Here is an 18,881-nt window from a genome sequence, read left to right as displayed (position 1 = left end):
AGGCTATACAGAGTGCACACTGACATTTCCATTCGTGTGAAAAGAGAGTGTGGGGCGCTCTTTAATCTGATTGCTGTCCAAGAAGAGGCGGACAATCTGGGATGTATAACTGCTTTGGCTTTTGCTACTGATCCTGACTCTAGGGCCAAAAGGGGTTTTGACTGGTATCAGTATCTGCCAGACTACCCGACACTTTTACTGTCTCTCTGTCACATGGCAATTGTAAACTATTACAATGGAGTGATTCTAAAGCTACTACAGTGGAGTATTGAATTGCAGATGTTATAGGCATATGGACATAGGCCTATAGGCAGTTCAATACACACACACACACACACCTCCCCTCATGCAGACTGTGTGCTTGTCTGTGTTTTCTGGGCCAGGACTATGGTTCTTGGATATATGATTTATGAGCAAAAGGTGAGCAGTTAGACAAATTTGACGATCAGCAGGTGATTTCTTCAATTGGCCCTACACATCATACCCCTCTAATTTATAGGCCGCATAACAAATAATGCTCTAACTGACAAATACATGCCCTTTTCACACCTAGGTGACTTTGATAGCTTCTTGACTTGACTTGATTCAAAGAAATCAATCCAGCTTCAGTTCACACAGATTGTGCAAAAGACATGAGGAATAACATTGAAGCTACAATGCAGAGGAAAGCTTAGGTAGCAATTAATACTAATAAATACTACTACCAGAGGATGTTTTCAGTACTAGTCAAAGTGTAGTCGAAGAAGAAATTGGTAGGAGGGACGAAAAGGAAGTGTATAGCAGATTGTGCAACACATGCCTGTGGACAGTGCCAGGATATGTTGAGGGAATTTCCATTTCAGTGTACTGTGAAATGTATCTGCTTAAATAAACATTACTTGTTTCAGCAACACTGGATGAGTCCTTAGATTCTATCAACACCATAATAGTAGGATAACAGGTAGATTCAAGCCTCTACAAACTGAGATGAAAAGTTGCTATGAATTATATTGCTAAAAGTTGCTATAACGTATTGCTACTCTAACAAATCTGTTATATACAAAATAAGGTTGCCACCTAGGCCCAAGCCACAGTTTTAGCCTGACAGTCTGTTCAGAAAAGGCAGACTTACACTTTACATTCAATGTTACTCCTTGAAATAATTGTCATGCGCAAGAGAAAAGATAACACATACCCTACAATACAGACTTCCTCATGCTAACGGATAAAATACAGCATGCATTTTACATTTGCTGTGAATGACCCGTTATTAAAACAATATCGCCCTCTGCCATCAATCAATACCAAGTACACTCCCGTCCCTTTGTGTCAGTCAGCCAGCTGAAAATAGCTCCTCCCACCCCCTAAAATTTTGACTGTAAACATCCCGCAGATTTTAAAGGACGAAAGCTGGCGCCATCTTGCTTGTTGTAATGAATAAGCCAGTGGAGGGAAAATACAAGTGACTTCAGTTTTCGAGAAAAAGGGTGAAATTGGTGAGTGCAATATAGTTAAAATGACAACAAAACATTCTGATATTAAGAATTGATGTTGCTGAGGTCAGTTTCAGGTGATCTGCGTTAAAAATGTTTTCTATAGCTATGCAACATGGTTAGCGAACCGGACAGATGTAAAAGCAGCTAGCTGCTAGCTAATGTTCGTTCTCGCAAGCGTCGATAGCGCGTCATGTGGCTAACTATAACTAGCCAAAGAATCGGCTTCCGTAGTCACGAGTTTGCGGTGTAAATTACGCAGTGGATCAAGGTATTATTAGTCTAGATGTTAAAACAAATATGACTCTGCGATGTAGGGATACACCAATCTAAACATATTTCCAGAAAATAGTTCCTGTGCTTTGTGCTAGCTTGCCAGTGTGCCGGGAATCTCTCGACAGTAGTGTTAGCTTGCTAATAAGCTAAGATACAGGCCAACAGACCTGTTGCGCGCTTTTTTGCATAATGGAGTGCTCGATTTTTTTAGGTGCATGTGATATTTCCTACCCAAGCATTGAATTAACAACTAAAGCGTGTTGAACACAACCTGTATCCGAACTCCAGGACATATGATTAACGTAAGTTCTAAAGTTAGCCTTACAATGCTAGTTAGCGACGTCGTAGTTAGCCAGGAAGCTAACGACTGAACGTTAGCAGAGACGCAAGCCTTCAACTTTACGTTGGATCATAGAAATGGGTTGGAGGTAACGTTAGTTAGCTTTAGCTAACGTTAGCTATCAATCCAGTAAATGTTCCAAGGATTGTGATCAAGAATGGGAGGTAATCTGTATTGAATGCATTGAATAAAAAATTGTTTCGTGTCAATGATATGTAAAGGCAGGACTAGGCCAGTATAACGTTTTCAAATGGGCAAGGAAAGCACTGTAAGCAAGCTAGCAAGCTAATATTAACGTTAGCCGTCAATTCGATTCATGGCGACATTATTAGGAGATGGAATTGCCTTTAGTTTGGTTATATGCATGTGTGTATTACATTCATAGGATTCCCATCATAAGGTTGTTCGCTTCATCAAGTGCTTTCAGTCAGAACCATGAAATCTGATTAGTCGATCTGAAGTGAAGCTACTGCGTGCCCTGCGTGATTTGTCATGCCCCCCATATTTTTGTCCAGCTGTCCAGTAACGGCCAGGTTGGAGCACGTTTTGAACCTGCACCTGGGATCTTGTGCTTGGTTTCGAGTACTAGGACATGATGTAATCTAACCTTGGTTATTATTTGAATTGTAATCAGATTGTCATTCATTCCAGCCCCCCGTTGGCGAAGTCAATCCTGCCGCTGTAAAAACCACCGGGGGCAATGTTTTACGCCCACTTTGTCCTCAGTAAACGTGGGCCGCTAGCCAAAATTTGGCTGGCGGCTCACTGGGACAAGAAGCTGACCAAAGCCCACGTCTTTGAGTGTAACCTGGAGAGTAGTGTGGAGAGCATCATCTCGCCGAAGGTAAACCTGAGCCTCTGTCTTGTTTGGTTCTTTCCATATTGTGGCTGTTTTGTTTTCCTGTATTTAGATGACTGTGGCCTTACAGCATCCACAAACTTTGGGTCTGCATTGGTACTTTGTGGTTTATTTTCTTGACTGAGAAGTTAGTCCTTCAAGGTCTGTCCACTATCATATTTGCCCATTTTTTTGTCGTCTTCCATCCCCATCATGTGGTCACATCCCCTGTCCCTCTGCTTCTATTCCACTGCTCTGCTGGTTTAGGTGAAGATGGCTCTGCGTACCTCAGGTCACTTGCTGCTGGGTGTGGTCAGGATCTACCACAGGAAAGCCAAATATCTCCTGGCTGATTGTAATGAAGCTTTCATCAAGATCAAGATGGCCTTTCGCCCAGGTACAGTACCACCCGATGAAAGTAGCAGGAAGTAGGCATTCAGAAGTGGATTTTGGGGAAGTGATGGAACCTTCCATTAACATAAAAAAAATACTGGTCTTATGGCCCCTGTGTCTTATTTTCTTTTGATGTCTCTTAGTTAACTTGATGCGTAACCTAATATTTTGTTTTGTTTGTCACTTAGGTGTGGTGGATCTTCCCGAGGACAACAGGGAGGCTGCTTACAATGCCATCACCCTGCCCGAAGAGTTCCATGATTTTGATCAGCCACTGCCTGATCTGGAGTGAGTAGTTAGTCTTTGATTTACTGCCATTAGCAGACGGTACAAGCCATACAAGTAGGGTATGGTGTCTGTTTGGGTGATTTATACATCTGGCCTGCTGTGTGTTTTTATGTGTGGCCTTTTTCAAAATCTGCCTTGAATGTGTTAATAATGTGTACACAGCCCAATAAAATGTGTATTTTTCGTTAATGCTGTGAATTTGTGTGTGTGCCGTTGCTAATTCTCTTTCTGCTGCTATGGATCTTCTCCACAGTGACATTGATGTAGCTCAGCAGTTCACTCTCAACCAGAGTCGCGTAGAGGAGATCACCATGAGAGAGGAAGTGGGCAACATCACACTGCTGCAGGAGAACGACTTTGGTAAAGTTGCCCACAATACTGTGCTGTGCTCTTTTGGGTGCCTAGATAAAGCACTATGCAATTGTAAGTGTTGTTTTACGGATGTCCACTACGTTCGTTGAATATTTGACTGAATTAGTGTGGCCTGCCTCTGTTGTACATCAGGTGACTTTGGAATGGATGATCGGGAGATGATGCGCGAGGAGAGTGCGTTTGAGGTGGATATCACCGCCGCCAACTCAAACCTGCTCCTGGAGTCTGAGCCTGGGACAACCAACCTGCCTGAGAAGTCTCAGCTTGACTATGATGACTTTGGGGACAACAACTTGGACAACAGTGATGGAGGAATCTTAAGTACGTAGAGATTTACTTTTTGTTCCTGTACAGTGATGGTGCTGGATGAAATACACTGGAATGTATTATTAGTCTATTTGGTGTTTTCTTCTGTGTAGAGCAGAATGATGTTTGGCATTAACCACGTTCTTGACGCCATCTGTGTCTACAAAAAGTTTTGGTCACATCACCCAAATTGGCAAGCACAGATCAACGGAGAGTTGGACAGTCATTGCGATTGTTATATGATTTTTCACGTTGACTAGTGAGCATGCCTAGTGCATGAGAAGCACAGCACTCCTGATTGGGGAGCTTCACTGTCTGTCACACAGGGAGGAAGACCTGAATATCAAAATCATAACTGTGATAAGATTAACAGTGCACAATTAATTGTAGCCATTGCTATATAGTTAACTGCATTGGTTTAAATTGCGATTGCGATAATTTTGCAGTCCTGCTGATGATATAATTGATGGAGAAATCTTTCTGTTTTAAACACTACGTTGTTGATGGACCTGTTGGTTGTACGGCTGTAGTAGTTTGTTAGTGAAAGGCCTGTGTCTTATTCCGAGACACATTTTAGTATCATACTTCAATGACTAATCACAATGTTATTACACCCCCCCCAGTGGATAAGCTTCTCAGTAATGAGGATGGTGGAGGTATTTTTGATGAGCCACCCACGGTCACAGATCCGGTTCCATTGCCTCAGGGTCCTGCAGATGATGAGGATGACTTTGACAACTTCTCCCGTAAGTTTCCCCAGTTCATTTTTGATGCCCTCATAGTTCATCCTCTCATTCTTTTCAGTTAGGCAACGTTAATGATCCTTCACCATGCTGTCATATTTTGCTAGGTCACAATAATTCATATTTTTTATAATGATGTATACTGCAGTCTGCCATCACAAATAGTGTTAGCGTTGCTATTGATAGTATCTAATGGCTCTCTTGGAACCATATATCTTGGCTATTGCATTAATGATTTTTCTCACCTTGTCATGACGCTTCTGTAGGGCATGTGAAAATGTACAGACAGAAGCCTAAACACTTGTCCCATGTGTTTGTCTAGCGGTGTTCCTTACGTATGCTGATTGTTTTTTGTGCAGCCGCTGGCGGTCCCGACAGCCCAGACTCTGGGCCAGCAGAGCCCTTGCCCACCATGGCTGACCACACAGAGCAGACCACTCTGGTCCACAACGAGGAGGAGGCCTTCGCTCTGGAGCCCATCGACATCACTGGTGAGACGTTGGAGTGCTTCTCGTTCCACACCCCAACATGAAAAGGGACACAACAACAAAGTTTAAGTTGTGAAACAAAATTTATGTGATTTTTATCATAAAATATGATTTATTTAAGACCAAAAAAATAAAGGTGCTAAATGATCACTAAATTTGCATTGGAGATGCTAGAAGTCTTGGTGGACGTGTATAACCAAATAAGCATCTTTATTTAGAGAGACTGCATCACCATCAACAGGCTTTTTGATGTTCATTGTGTCGTCATTGCTTTGCTTTAATGATTGATGCTGAGCTACTCCAGGGTGTGCAGCATTAATGAACACTTGTGCTCCGACTCAAATCACTGTGTACTAACAAGATATTTTTTTTTATTATTGTTGTGGATCAACAGTCAAGGAGACCAAGGCCAAGAGGAAGAGGAAGCTGATCGTAGACAGCCTGAAAGAGCTGGACAGCAAGACCATCCGCGCCCAGCTGAGCGACTACTCCGACATAGTCACCACGCTGGACTTGGCGCCCCCCACCAAAAAGCTGATGATGTGGAAGGAGACTGGAGGAGTGGAGAAGCTCTTCTCCCTCCCCGCCCAGCCCCTCTGGAACGGCAAGCTGCTCAAGGTGAGGAAGCATGGAATGGGTGGGTGGAGGCATGCAGGCAGTGGTCCTTTGGCTAAAGCCTGATTTATGCTGCCTTTGTTGGTATCCATAGGCTTACAGAAAATGAGCAAAATACAGACGAAAATACAGAGCACAGACAGGCTCCGCAGGCAGTTGGTGTGGAGTGCGTGGACTCGATGTAGTTTGGAATAGCTGCTACCCAAAATTTTGATAAATTAAAGGTTGTATCTGCGATTGCAGGCCTAAAAAAGGCCCAAACATAAATGATCACATTCATCTAATCTTTCCTAACGATCCGCTAGCTGCCCGCCCCATAATCAGGCCGTCAAAAAAAACGTGTCTGTAGGCAGCCCTAGGCGCTGAGATCTGCACACAAAAACAATTGCTAACAACAAGTGTTGCCAACCACTCAAAGTTTTCCAACCAATAAACGATGAGATGCGCGTTCAGGAGAGTTTCAATTGCACGGGAGGAGTAGTGAGCTAGCTAGCTAGCTCTCTCTCTAAGACCTCGACTAGAAAAATGTATATCCATAGCTTTTAGTCCAAGACTAGGTGTAATCCATGTATGGGAAACTGGTGGTTTTGTATGTCAGATGACATCCTCAGGGCTTAACGTGTTCAGGCACTGTGCCTGAGTTCAGGCGTGAGCCAGTATGTTTAAGATTTGGAAATAGGCAATGAGACTACAGTATATATGATGTCCTCAATGTCTGATAACAGACATTTTCATTCCTTTAAGCCCTGCATCCTGGTTTTTTTTTTTTTTTTTTTGCTTGTTTTCTTGTTGCTGTAAGTGTGAAATAAGCAGAGCTGGAAAAGTATCTGATGATCCAACACAGGATTTATCTACTAACTAACAGTTTTGAGGATGTGTTTATCAGCGTTTGAATTAAATCCCCTGAGCGCTGACACTGTTGTGATTTTCGGCAGATGTTCACGCGCTGCCTGACTCCGCTGGTGCCGGATGAGCTAAGGAAGAGGAGGAAGGGTGGCGAGGCCGACAACCTGGACGAGTTCCTCAAGGAGCTGGAGAACCCAGAGGTGCCCCGCGTAGATGACCTCATGTCCCACACTGGCACCGTCATCGGTGAGCTCCCTGCCATACAGTTCAGATCCACGTGAAGTGATGTTCATGATGAGGCTTGTCCGTGGTAAATACTGATTGTGCTTACTTGTACACCAGTATTCCATTTATGAGATGTCCGAGTCCCAGTTTTGATCATATATGGAATATGATGTCCCAGGTTTCGAAATCGGGACATTGTGATTACATGTGCAAACACAACAAAGGATACTTCAAAACCCCAGTTGTAGCAAACACAACAAAGGACACTTCAAAACCCCAGTTGTAGCAGAGATACTGCAGTTGCCCTGAATCCTCTTGTCCAGCAGTAGCACATTTGTAATGGTAGTAGCAAGACATGACCCTTGTTTATCAGAAGCCGCCACCGTTATGTTTTTTCTGATTTCCTCTCTCTTCCCCCTCCAGACCAGACCATCATGGAGGAGCCCAGTATGCTGCAGACCTCCTCCATCGAGGGCAGCAGGACCACCCTGGACGAGACCCTCATGCCCCCACCCTCCCGGCAGCGCGGTCTTAAGCGCAAGTCAAATGACCTGGAGACGTCCCTGCCCGTGAGTCCGCAGTGCATGCCAGCGCAGTTTTATGTTGCTTGTTTATTTTGAGTCATTTAGTGGTCCTTTGGCTAAAGCCTGATTTATGCTCCCTTTGTTGGTATCCATAGGCTTACAGAAAATGAGCAAAATACAGACGAAAATACAGAGCACAGACAGGCTCCGTCCATATCAGTATTTAGCAATGAGCTTAAATGAGACTTAAGTAGATTGCACACACTCCCAGGTCATTCAAATAGCCTGCATTCGGCCCCAGCAGTGGCGCAATTGGCTGGGGCACCTGCACCGTACGCCGGCGACCCGGGTTCGATTCCCGCCCGGTGGTCCTTTCCGGATCCCACCCCGACTCTCTCTCCCTCACTTCCTGTCAATCTCAACTATCCTATCTGATTAAAGGCATAAAAAGCCCAAAAAATATACTTTAAAATAAATAAAAAATAAAAAAATAGCCTGCATTCGTGCTTCCGTCCAATCCCTGCAGCGTTTCTCAAGTCCCTCCTTGCGGTTGTTTTTCTCTCTCTGCAGATGGGCCCTGTGGACCTGCCCCCAGACCAGTCGGTGCTGTCGGTGAGCCAGACCGACCTGCCCCAGGTGTCCCTGCCGCTGGAGCAGACAGCGGAGAGCATGCTGGTGCGCGAGCTCAACATGGAGGAGGAGAAGAACAAGGAGAGGAAGGACGACAGCGAGGAGGAGGAGGTGAGGCCAGGCCACCGTTAGGAAACCTCACAAAGAGGCTGTTCCCCAGTGTGTCCACCTTATTCCTGAGCCGAACATAGGCTTCACCATGACACTTCAGTATTCAGAAATCCATTTTTCTGTTTCCGGCCAAAGCTGCGTTGTATTGATTTTAATGCTATGCTATGGTAGACAGTGCCTGACTCTTTCCTAACACGGATTGGGATAAATGCATATTTAAATACTTACTTAGAGACTCTTGACTCCACCACATGGGCTCACTTTTTTTTTTGTTTTTTTTACTCTCCTTTGCGTGCAACAGGAGGAAGAAATCCAGAGCGGAGACCAGGATCAGGAGGAGAGACGCTGGAACAAGAGGACCCAGCAGATGTTGCATGGTCTGCAGGTGAGACGCTTGAGCTGGGTTGGGTGGCACTGAGTTTGGGTCACCAGCACTCTGACCTACTCCTGGGACACCCCATCTCCCCCCCCCCCCCTCCCACCTATGACCCTCTGATAACATGCCACATACAGATGTCTACCTATCAATTTTTTGCATGGTGTCTGATTCAAAATAAATTTCTTCTGTTTGGTATTGCCTCAGTAAAAGTTTGCGTGCCTAAAATGGCAATTGTGGATTTGTAGGTATAATATTCAGAGTCTGCTTTATGAAATGAGCAGAAACTGAACATATATAATGTATGCAAGTCCTTTTTGAGAGAAATTGGTACTTTTGATATGACTAAAAGATAAAACCTGCATTCTTGTTGCGTCTTCAGAGGGTCGTAGCCAAGACTGGACAGACCTCCATCAGTCTCCTGGACCTGTGCAAGAACAACAACAAGAAGCAGGCTGCCGCCAAGTTCTACAGTTTCCTTGTGCTGAAGAAGCAGCAGGCTGTGGATCTGACTCAGGCCGAGCCATACAGCGACATCATCGCCACGCCTGGGGCCAGATTCCATATTGTATAGACAGATTCTTTTTTTTAAAACTTTTTTTTTTTTTTTTTACGTATATTATTGTTATTATGCTCATGTGTGGATGGGGGTGGGGGTTGGGGTTTTGGGATGTTTTTACCTTCAAAAGATCATCATCATGCCGTTGTTTTTATTGTAAAGCCAGGAGCAAGTGTGTGACGGCAACAATGCATGTTTGAAATCAGGCTACTGTGGTCCAAACCTGTCTACCACTGGGACTAGACGATAGTGTTTTCTAATTCATTTGCTAACCAGTTAAAGTTGGTTCAGTTACTTACCATAGTCAACCATGCTAAAGTTTACTTTTTTTTATCTTTGTTGGAGGGGTGGGGTGGGATGGGCTGGGGTGTTATGTTGTTCCTCCTCTTAAATCTCTAAGCACTAGGACCATTTCCTGTTTTGTCATTAAATGTACAGCAAAAAATGTCATGGAGTCCAATAAAATAGTTTTAAGAGTTTGTACCCAAGACAAAAATTTTCTGACTACTGCAAAGCTCAAGATTCTTAAATGTTGACTGATTTCGCCTTGCTACATTGGAAGAGGATACTGGATTCAATTTGGCGAGATTCACTTGTCTGTTGGGATGTGGATTGCCAGATCTGACATTTGTTACTTTTTTACTGTCTGCCCATTTTGTTTTCAAAAGTTTTGTCCTAGTTTATAACGTTTGGAAACCTACTGTTAAAACACAGATCTTTGTATTATTTCATAAGTCTTCTTTCATGAATGCTAAAATTATTTTATGAGAGAAGTTTATTTTCTCGATGAATATTTGTAAAAAATGGCTGAACTTGTTGTTTGTAGTCTTTCACAATAAAACGTAGTTTAAATGTAACTTTTTGGCCTTTTTTAAAAGTTTAGTCAAATGAAAGCTGTGCACACACCCCAATGTTCTTCAGACTTTTTTGTAGCCTCTGAACCATAGTAAGAACCATAGACATAATATACATAGTACATAGACTATACATAGTATATTATATGTCTATGGTAAGAACAGCCGGCAGCCGCGTATTTTTTTCTACCCGGAACCAGTAGGCTGACGGACCTAAATACAGGAACCTCTCCCGACTCCGTTTCCTCCCCCTCTCTCGTGTAAGAATGGCCGCACGCAAAGAATCGACGACCGCAGCTGCGGTGTTATCGTCCAATACACTGGACTCACCGGTGAAGACGATCCAAATTGAGGGACTTGTAAGTAAACTTATATTTCATACTTTGTGTGTATCCCGAGAACAAAGGCGGGCCATTGATGTGTTACACACACTGGTGGCGTGCTGATGCTCTTTAGCTTGCTAGCAAGCCATGCTAGAATTGAGTGTCTAGGGAAAACGGGCATAATTGAAGCATGCCCCCAGGAACACTAGGTTGGTGAGTTAGCATTGCTCCCGTTTTTGTTGTTGTTTAGGTCTTGGCAGTTTTCCGTTAGGTGTTTGGCAAATGTGTTCACACTCAACCGCTTATTTTGTCAGCATCGATAATACTAGTAACATTGGTGCAGTCAATGACCGGGGATTGTGCGGCGATAACGTTAGCCTACATCTGGCTACAAGCATACTGATGGCTAATGTTCTGAGCCTTGTCCTGTGTTCACACAGATGTAAAATATGTAATGGTCAGCCCATCACCACGAGTAGCTTGTGAGGCTGCCTGTTACAGACTCATAGTCTTTTTTTTTCTGTCGAGCAAATTGTGTAATACAGTTTAATTACCTGTATAGGCATTGGCGATTTGACAAGGAGTTGATGTCAGTTGCTGGACATATGATCTTAGACGATTTCCTTGATTCATCATCTAGATGGGGCAGTTTGACCTCAGAAATGGAGTATCTGAATGCACACTACAAGGAAGCGCTATGAAAAACAGAAATATATTATTTCAGTTTCTCCATATGTGAAGACAGCAGTTGGTCTGGTCTCTAAAAAAATATATTTTTAATGTAATACATTACCGATGAAAAGTTTTGAAACGCCTACTTCTTTATGGCTCTTTCGTTTTTGACTATTGTCCGTTACCAGGGGTGGATAACTGAACGGGCCTATCGGGCACAGGGTAAGGGGCCAAGACTGAAGCCCAAGAATGGGTCCCCTTAGTGAAATAACTTGGGTTATGTTATGTCTTAATAGGGCCCCTCAATCATATACCATAGGTTATGATGTTCACCCCTGATAGCTGAATGGGGCCCCTCGGTCAAATAACACAGGTTACACTATGTGTGATAATCATGCTTCATAGTTGGCATCTTTTTTCACAGCAAGATGCTTCGAATCCGTTGATGGTTATGTCATTTTTGTAACTCTCAATTTGTCCAATTCTTGCCTCAAAACTTTTCAGAAGCCATCATTTAAGAAGTCATTTATTTAAAAAAAAATTCTGCAGAATGGGGCGGGCTGGGAGGCCCTTTTTCAGGGACCCAGAAACTCCTAATACGAATCTGTCCATGTTTGTTACATTGTAGAACAAATTCATTATTCAATAAAAACTATGAATTAGCAGAGGTGGGGTAATGTAACCAACAAAAAAGTACGCTCTTCAAAGCAGCCAACTTTTGTTATGATGACAGCATTTCACACTCTTGGCGTTCTCTCAACTGTTTTAAGTTAGACACTGGGAATGGTTTTTCAACAGTTCTGCAGCCAATGTATGGGAACACCTTCAGAATTGTTGGAAAAACTTGCTCAGTGTCTAACTTCAGGTGATTGAGCGAATCCCAAGAGTGTGAAATGCTGTCATTACAGCAAAAGTTGGCTGCTTTGAAGAGCCAAAAAATAAAACAATTAACTTTGTGTACACATTTTTTGTTAAATAACCCAACATGTTATTTTAGTGTTTTGAGTTTTCAGTGTTCTCCAATGTAAAAATAGTTAGAAAAGAGTAAGTGTTTAAAAACCTTTGACCAGTAGTGTACATTTTTACCTCTTAAAATCTCCAAAAAGTGGTACTTTGTAGTTAAAGAGAAACAGTTCACGATAAGTTATCTGTGTATTTCTGTTAATGATGTTAAAAATGACAACTCTAACTTTGTTTTAGGTTGTGCACTTGTTCCTGTCGCCACAAGAGGGCAGTGTTGTTCCAGACAGGAACCCTCCAAAATCCATCAATAACCATAACAGCCGTTTGAACAAATGAAATGCGTGTTTACCATCCATGCTCAAACATTAGGCTTAAACAGTCAACTCCTTTTTGCCATTCAAAGTTTATTTAGCAACAAAACCAAACGTCTACATTTATTGTCTGGCATCTAATGAATTTCTTCCACAAGAGAGGTCTTTGTTGGGAAGGCGTATGGTAGAAAGCTGTATTGCTGCTGCAGATTAAATTCTTGAGTTATTTCTGCTAAAGAAGTTGAAATAGCTAAGCTATTTGTATGCTTATATGAAGATGTCTATTCATTTTGAGCTGCCAGCAATTGAAGTTCCCAGAGGAAACCTCATTGTAAATAATTCACCTGTCTTTATTGGAAGATATTGCTTGAGCATTGCGTCAGTCCGATGTCGAGAGGAGCTTTAAAGATGCCTTGCAAACACAGTTCACACACAATGTAAAATGCACTGGCAGTTTGCAAAAATGAAGGAGTTATGAAAATTCTCTGAAGCCATAAATACGTCTGATTGGAAGCTCGGCACGCGGAACTCTATGGAGAGAACCCTGTTGAAAGGCAAGGTTTGACCACAGTGGGAGAGGTCGAGAAGAGAGGGCAGAAGCTGTGCATAGAAAGAACTCCAATCTACCTCTCAGCTAACGGGCTGGAGAACAAAGACTAGTATTGAAGGTGTACCGTCACACCGGTGTGAAGGGAATGTTGGAAAATGAATGTTCTAAAGAATATCAACATAGAATTTTAGAAACCTCAATTGACCTGTCGCTAAGCCCCGCCCCCCATTGTTACAGTGTGAGAACTCGGACTAACAAACCAGACTTGATTAGAAATACATTGTGGACAATGGCAGCTGACAGTATATGAAAGCAGGCTTTGAGGACATTTTGGTCGATAAAGGATTTACTTTCCTCCAGAAGCTATCAAAAGGAACTTAATTATGCTATGGAGGGGTGTATTCAAAACTTTAGAATACATACAAGGTGACAAGCCGTTGTGGCGAGTAGCCGTGCAAAAACCACTGACGTTAATGCTAGCTAGCTAGCTAGCTAGTGGAAGATTGATACTAAGATATGTTAGGTTACGTTAATATTTGATGTAGTAAGAATATAGTAATTGGTTAATGAGCATTTTCATCTTGGGATTTAACAGGGAACCTGTGCCCACGTTGTTGGCTTAGTAGCCTACATTACGTCGAGCTGTTTCAAACGCGAGAGACGTCCTGTAGGCTACTGTTGATGAAAATATACCCCGTTTTCTAGCCTCTCGGGGTACCGGCTATCAGTATTACACGTCCCCCATGCAAAACGTTTGACCATGGTTATCCGTCGGGGTTTTTTGAGTTAATAAACTCCATAAATAACCATTAATTTGTCATTTTATGCCTCCTCCCTGTTGTTTCCTATGGAGTTGTCCGAGCTGATGTCCGAGTCCCGTTGAGGCTGGTCTGTCATTGGCTCATCAGCGTTCTAAGGGTGGCGCTTAGCGACAGGTCAATTGTTGCGGAACGGAATCTTATGTTAGAATGTTGAAAAACCCACACCTTTAGGGGTTAAAAGATTCTAGAATGGCAGCAGGACATATGACTAGTTAACACAGTTCTCTGTCTGTCCTCATATATCCACTGACCTATGCCACTGACCCACAGGCCAACAGAGTTTGTAGTTGTTGTGCCGTGATATGATGTCCAAATGAGGGAGTTGGGGGTCAGCTGATCCTTCTCACTATGGTCTTCATCTGTCCTCTTGTTTCTGGCAGGGTCCAAAGATGATGCTGAGTGAGTTAGAGTGGATGTGTGTGTCCTTTAAACAAAAAAGAATACTAAAAGAGTTTAAAAGAGTTCAATTATCAAATGCAACATGTGGTACTTGACATGCATTAGCACATGGAACTCTGAAGCCAAATCGAGAAAATAGATAGTGGCTCATTCAGCCTCTTCTGTAACTGTAATAAGAAGCGAATGTAAATCCAGCCAGCGTGTTGCGTTGTGTGTGTGTGGTGCTCAGAAAAGGGTAAAATTGGACTAGCTGTGTGTCTTTAGAGGACAAAGCCAAGACCGGTGTTGGACAGGGTTAGGTAGTCTGACGTGGCTGCTAATGGCTTGTTTAACACAATGTTTTCATTATAGCCAAGCAGATCATAACCCCCCCAACACCACCACCACCAAACACACACGTACTCCAATGCAACAAATCACAAATCACTTGTTTTAACCCTTTAGATTCGGAAATTGGTTTCCAGTCTCTCACCTCCACTACAATTACACCCCGATCCCTAAGTCACTGACACAACACCCCGATCCCTAAGTCACTAACACAACACCCCATTGTTTTCAGTGTACTCAGAGGAAGCGCTAGCTTGAGCCTTATTTTACTTTGTTGTGCCCAGCTGATCTTGAATAAGGGAGAGTTGTCCTTGCTTCGGCCATGCCAGCCATTTTCCTCTTTGATATTTTAAGAGAGGAAGCAGGTGCAGAGCATGCATAGTGAATGATTGAAGGCACCAGGGCCTTTGAAAAGCTCCCTGCGGTGCAGAACCTTGTCCTCCAGATGAAAGATTTGCAGTGGAACTTCTGCATCGACAGAAGTAGGGTCTCTTCTCTTACCGTGAAGCTTCTTTCCCGCCCTTTCTCCCTCTCCACCTGCACCCTGATGCTCACTGACATGGAGAAAGAGAGCGAGAGAGGGGGGGAGAGAGAGAGAGAGAGAGACGGTGAGCGAGAGAACCTTAAAGGAAATAGAACAGCCTTTGACGAGCACCTTTCATCCATAGGCTGTTGTGCTCAGTATTCTTGACCTGTCCTTGTGATGCGGTCCATTTTTAAAGCAGAGCAGCATTACAGAAAGACCTTCTGCCAGTTGTGATTCGCACTTTCGTTTCCACACCACTCACTCATACGGCTGTGCCTGTTATGAAAGAATGAGCACCTCAGATTTTGTGATCTTGACTTCTTTCGTGACCTTTTGCCAACGCCCCTGTGGTTATCAGTGGTTTGATGTGTGGCGGCTTTGGACCGTTCTTAATGCTGCAGGGCCAGTCTCCTTCTTGGGTCAGTATTCCTGGAAAAAAACTACACAGGACATCCATTATACATTAGTTCCCACACACACTAAACCACCCCGAGTAATCACAGGCGATGCTGCGTACTTATTACGCTGCCTGACAGCCTTAGGCTGAGCTTACAAGTGGCCCCCTGTCAGAATCTGCCCCGTTGCGGAAGGCGCTCGTTTCCTTCGGTGGCGTGGTGTAGCTGTTATCGCCGTGATGTATACTCCTCTCCTCATTGTTTTCGTGTGTGCCTTTTTAAGCCTTATCTTCTAGGCGCTCTTTTCTTTGAATCCTGCATCTTCATTCGTAACGGGTTTGGGACATCTGTGAATAAGCTTTTCTCTGCGTGTGTGTGTGCACACATGTAGAGGTGCGCTGTGACTTAAGTGCATCCACAGTAGTATCCAAAAGTGAAAGATCAAAGTCACCGCACACTGATCACTATTAACATGGGTTCAAAAAATGGACTGTGAACTTGCAGCCACAGTTTTGCTTTGACACACATCGGTGCCAGATTGTGCACATTCCAAATTGTATAATGGTGGTGGTGGTGGTGGGGGGGTTGTTTGTAGGAGTCGAGCGAGGCTCCGAGAGAGGGCTCGTTCCTACGAGGAGCAGGGTTTCGCAGGGGCAGTAGGCTGTTTTTTAAAGCGGCATCCAAATCCTTTTTCTGAGGCCTCTCCTGTTGTCAGGAAGCATAATGAGGCACTTAAGGATCATTTTGCCTCCATTAACCCTGGGGCGTAGAAACCACCGACCTACCCCGGCCTAATCGCTACAGAGCCGCGCAAGTGTGAGTGGGTTGCCATGGTACTCTGGCAATTTTAGTCTTGGGTGTCATTTTGAAGGATATAACTGACCCTCCTCTTTCTACTTAAGTGAAGAAGAAAAAAAACTTTGTGCAAATTCGTATGGATGGTTGGTACTTGTCGGTTCTCTCATCCTCATTTTCACTCTCCTCTCTGTCTGTGTTCTTTTTAGGTCGACGGTTTAGTGTTTTAGTTTTCATTTTCTGCACAATTTGAAATCCACAAGATGACAGAGATTAAAGGAAACAGCGCAGAGGACGGAGGGGCGGCGATTGCCTTGTTTGAAGCCTCCACCTGAATACATTTCGCCATGTTGTTGTGGTCTGTCTGCATTGCCACTGCCTCTCTTGTCACCGTGTGCGTCCGTGATCACCCCTGTCCGTTATTTCAACCCCTGTGTGCTGTGCTGTGTGTGCCTCTGCTGGGCAGGTGGTGATGAAGATCATAAAGCACTACCAGGAGGAGGGCCAGGGCAGCGAGGTGGTCCAGGGCGTGCTCCTGGGCCTGGTGGTGGAGGACCGGCTGGAGATCACCAACTGCTTCCCTTTCCCACAGCACACTGAGGACGACGCCGACTTCGACGAAGGTACGAGTCCATTTGCAACGCTATTCACACACAGAAACAAACCATGTAGAGGTGCATCTCAAAATAACTAGGATGTTGTGAAAAAGTTCAATTTTTTTTTTTCCTTAGTCATTCATGAAAGTTTAGAAAATGTAATATATTCTACACTCATTATATATAAGCTAAAATATTTCAAGAATGTTTCAGTTTTGATTTAGATACCTGCATACAACTCACGGTATTAATTAGGGCATACAGCTCAAAAGGAAAAAAAAATGCATCTAAAAATGATTTCATTTAGAGATGCATGGTATTTATACTGTACAGTAATCTCCTGTGTATTCGTCATACATCATAAGCTGCAGATCAGTGTTTTATGCAAATAATAATAATAAAAAAAAAGTGCATTGCCCGTACTTGTGTACTAACCGCAGTGACGAATGGCCCAATGAGTCAGAATCAGATCGTGTATTAATTTCAAGGAAGAATGAAGAAAATAAATGCATTCCCATATGTAGCCTGCCACCGTGTAGTGACCTCATAGCTGAAGAAATTTTACAAAGCCAATGTATAAACGGGAAATTCAGGTACGAAACATTTTCATTCAGTGGTCATTCAGACATTTCATTCCTTTCCTTTCATGTCTCCTTTTTTGCTGTATCTGAAAAAAGCTCATAGTGGTATGGACATCTTGTTATCCTAATAAACACACGATTTCATATGGCTCCACAAAGCACAGCATATCAGCGTGTTTGCAGTCAATCAATCAATGAATCAATAGGACAGCACAAGGTCACATTTTTCATGCCCTGAAGAGAAGGCCAAACAAAACACACCAGAGAGATGGCTCACCTCTCCCTGCAGTATTCCCAGAGAGGTTTCGTTTTTGTTTGGGAGGGCAGGCTGCCCCTGCTTTGTTTGTTTCCAGTTTTTGGAGCCTGGGCTGCCTACAGACATTGGTTTTTTTTTACAGTGTACTCCCGTAATGGGCTGCTAGTGGGTCAGGAGGAGATGATTGCTGAATGTGACAAAAAATGTATGGGCCTGAAATTGTGTACGATTGCTGACTCTACTTTTAAGGAGTGGCTCGGCACTTTGACTCCAAAGAACACCCAACTAAAGCAACAGTTAATATTAAGACTTTTTAGGACCGAGCCCGCTGACAATCTTTGTCTCAAATATCATTTTTCTGTTTGGTCACTGCCTGTGACAGAACAATGAACAGTCAAGGTTCTTTCAGATGTTACATTTTGGTTTCCTTCCGTCGCTGCTATCTAAATCTTCAAAGCCCATGGGGTTCTGTGTACAGTTGACCTCTTTACCTTATGAAATATACCTCACATGACCTGAATTTAAACAAAGCAAATCAATCTGTCTAATGGCCTCCTTACACCAAACAACTTTGACAAGATTTGGGAAAGATTCTTGAAAGATTGTAGTCTTTTGAGTAAAGTTTGAATGGGGGGGGGGGGCATTAGTTTAAAGACTACAATCTTAAGAGAATCTTTCACAAATCTTGTCAAAGTTGTTTAGTGTAAGGAGGCCATACGTTATAAACAACACAAAATTAAACAATACTATTTTGTGAAGATCTTTTTTTTCCCCTATGTGATTAATTTGCGATGACACAACAGGTGTCTATCCAGGTGTCTCCATATCTTGGGCAAATTGGTTTGCAATCACATGTCAGTGTCATGTGAAAGGTGAAGACCTTTATTTTGAAGGACAACCTGTAGCTCCAGTTTTGATAATGCATAGTTGCAAGAATCTTACCTAACAGTCAAAACCACAAGTTTATAAATATGCATTTTTATATGATTATGATCACATTTGAATTCTAATATTGAAAATCAATCAGGATTTGAACAACATTTGGGTGCACAATCAGGGAAGTTGTGATGTGATATTACTCCCTCATTACATTCAGTGAAACCAAGCAAT

General features: G+C 43.1%; 2 protein-coding genes across 2 annotated transcripts in view; both read left to right on the top strand.

Moving 5' to 3' along the window:
• The first annotated feature begins 1,383 nt into the window (after positions 1–1,383).
• Positions 1,384–10,259, top strand: LOC143118897 (double-strand-break repair protein rad21 homolog A-like). Its single transcript, XM_076280033.1, has 14 exons — positions 1,384–1,475; positions 2,740–2,932; positions 3,194–3,323; positions 3,508–3,607; positions 3,861–3,967; positions 4,112–4,300; positions 4,909–5,031; positions 5,388–5,519; positions 5,911–6,134; positions 7,067–7,223; positions 7,626–7,771; positions 8,297–8,467; positions 8,769–8,852; positions 9,226–10,259. Exons 2-14 carry the CDS (start codon positions 2,789–2,791, stop codon positions 9,415–9,417), a joined length of 1,899 nt encoding a protein of 632 aa, XP_076136148.1. The 5' UTR covers positions 1,384–1,475; positions 2,740–2,788; the 3' UTR covers positions 9,418–10,259.
• A 226-nt stretch (positions 10,260–10,485) lies between these two features.
• The window catches only part of LOC143118896 (eukaryotic translation initiation factor 3 subunit H), a 35,715-nt gene continuing 27,319 nt past the window's right edge, over positions 10,486–18,881 (top strand). Inside the window, exons 1-2 of the mRNA XM_076280032.1 lie at positions 10,486–10,615; positions 16,805–16,961. Coding sequence (XP_076136147.1) covers positions 10,523–10,615; positions 16,805–16,961 — 250 coding nt within the window. The 5' untranslated portion in view covers positions 10,486–10,522. The remainder of the gene's footprint in view (positions 10,616–16,804; positions 16,962–18,881) is intronic.

The sequence above is a fragment of the Alosa pseudoharengus genome, unplaced genomic scaffold, assembly GCF_046254945.1.
Source record: "Alosa pseudoharengus isolate Yale_2024_CS ecotype anadromous, Long Island Sound unplaced genomic scaffold, YU_APseudo_1.1 YU_APseudo_1.1_scf_12, whole genome shotgun sequence".
In the NCBI taxonomy this organism is placed as follows: Eukaryota; Metazoa; Chordata; class Actinopteri; order Clupeiformes; family Clupeidae; genus Alosa; species Alosa pseudoharengus.
The sequence above is the reverse complement of the archived record's forward strand: the minus strand, read 5'-3'. Positions and strand labels throughout refer to the sequence as shown.

Excerpts from the sequence above, each read along its gene's own strand:
- LOC143118897 (XM_076280033.1), top strand. The coding sequence starts at position 2,789 with ATGTTTTACGCCCACTTTGTCCTCAGTAAACGTGGGCCGCTAGCCAAA. Across the intron at positions 7,224-7,625 it reads CCACACTGGCACCGTCATCG|ACCAGACCATCATGGAGGAG; the intron begins GTGAGCTCCCTG and ends TTCCCCCTCCAG. Across the intron at positions 8,468-8,768 it reads ACGACAGCGAGGAGGAGGAG|GAGGAAGAAATCCAGAGCGG; the intron begins GTGAGGCCAGGC and ends TGCGTGCAACAG.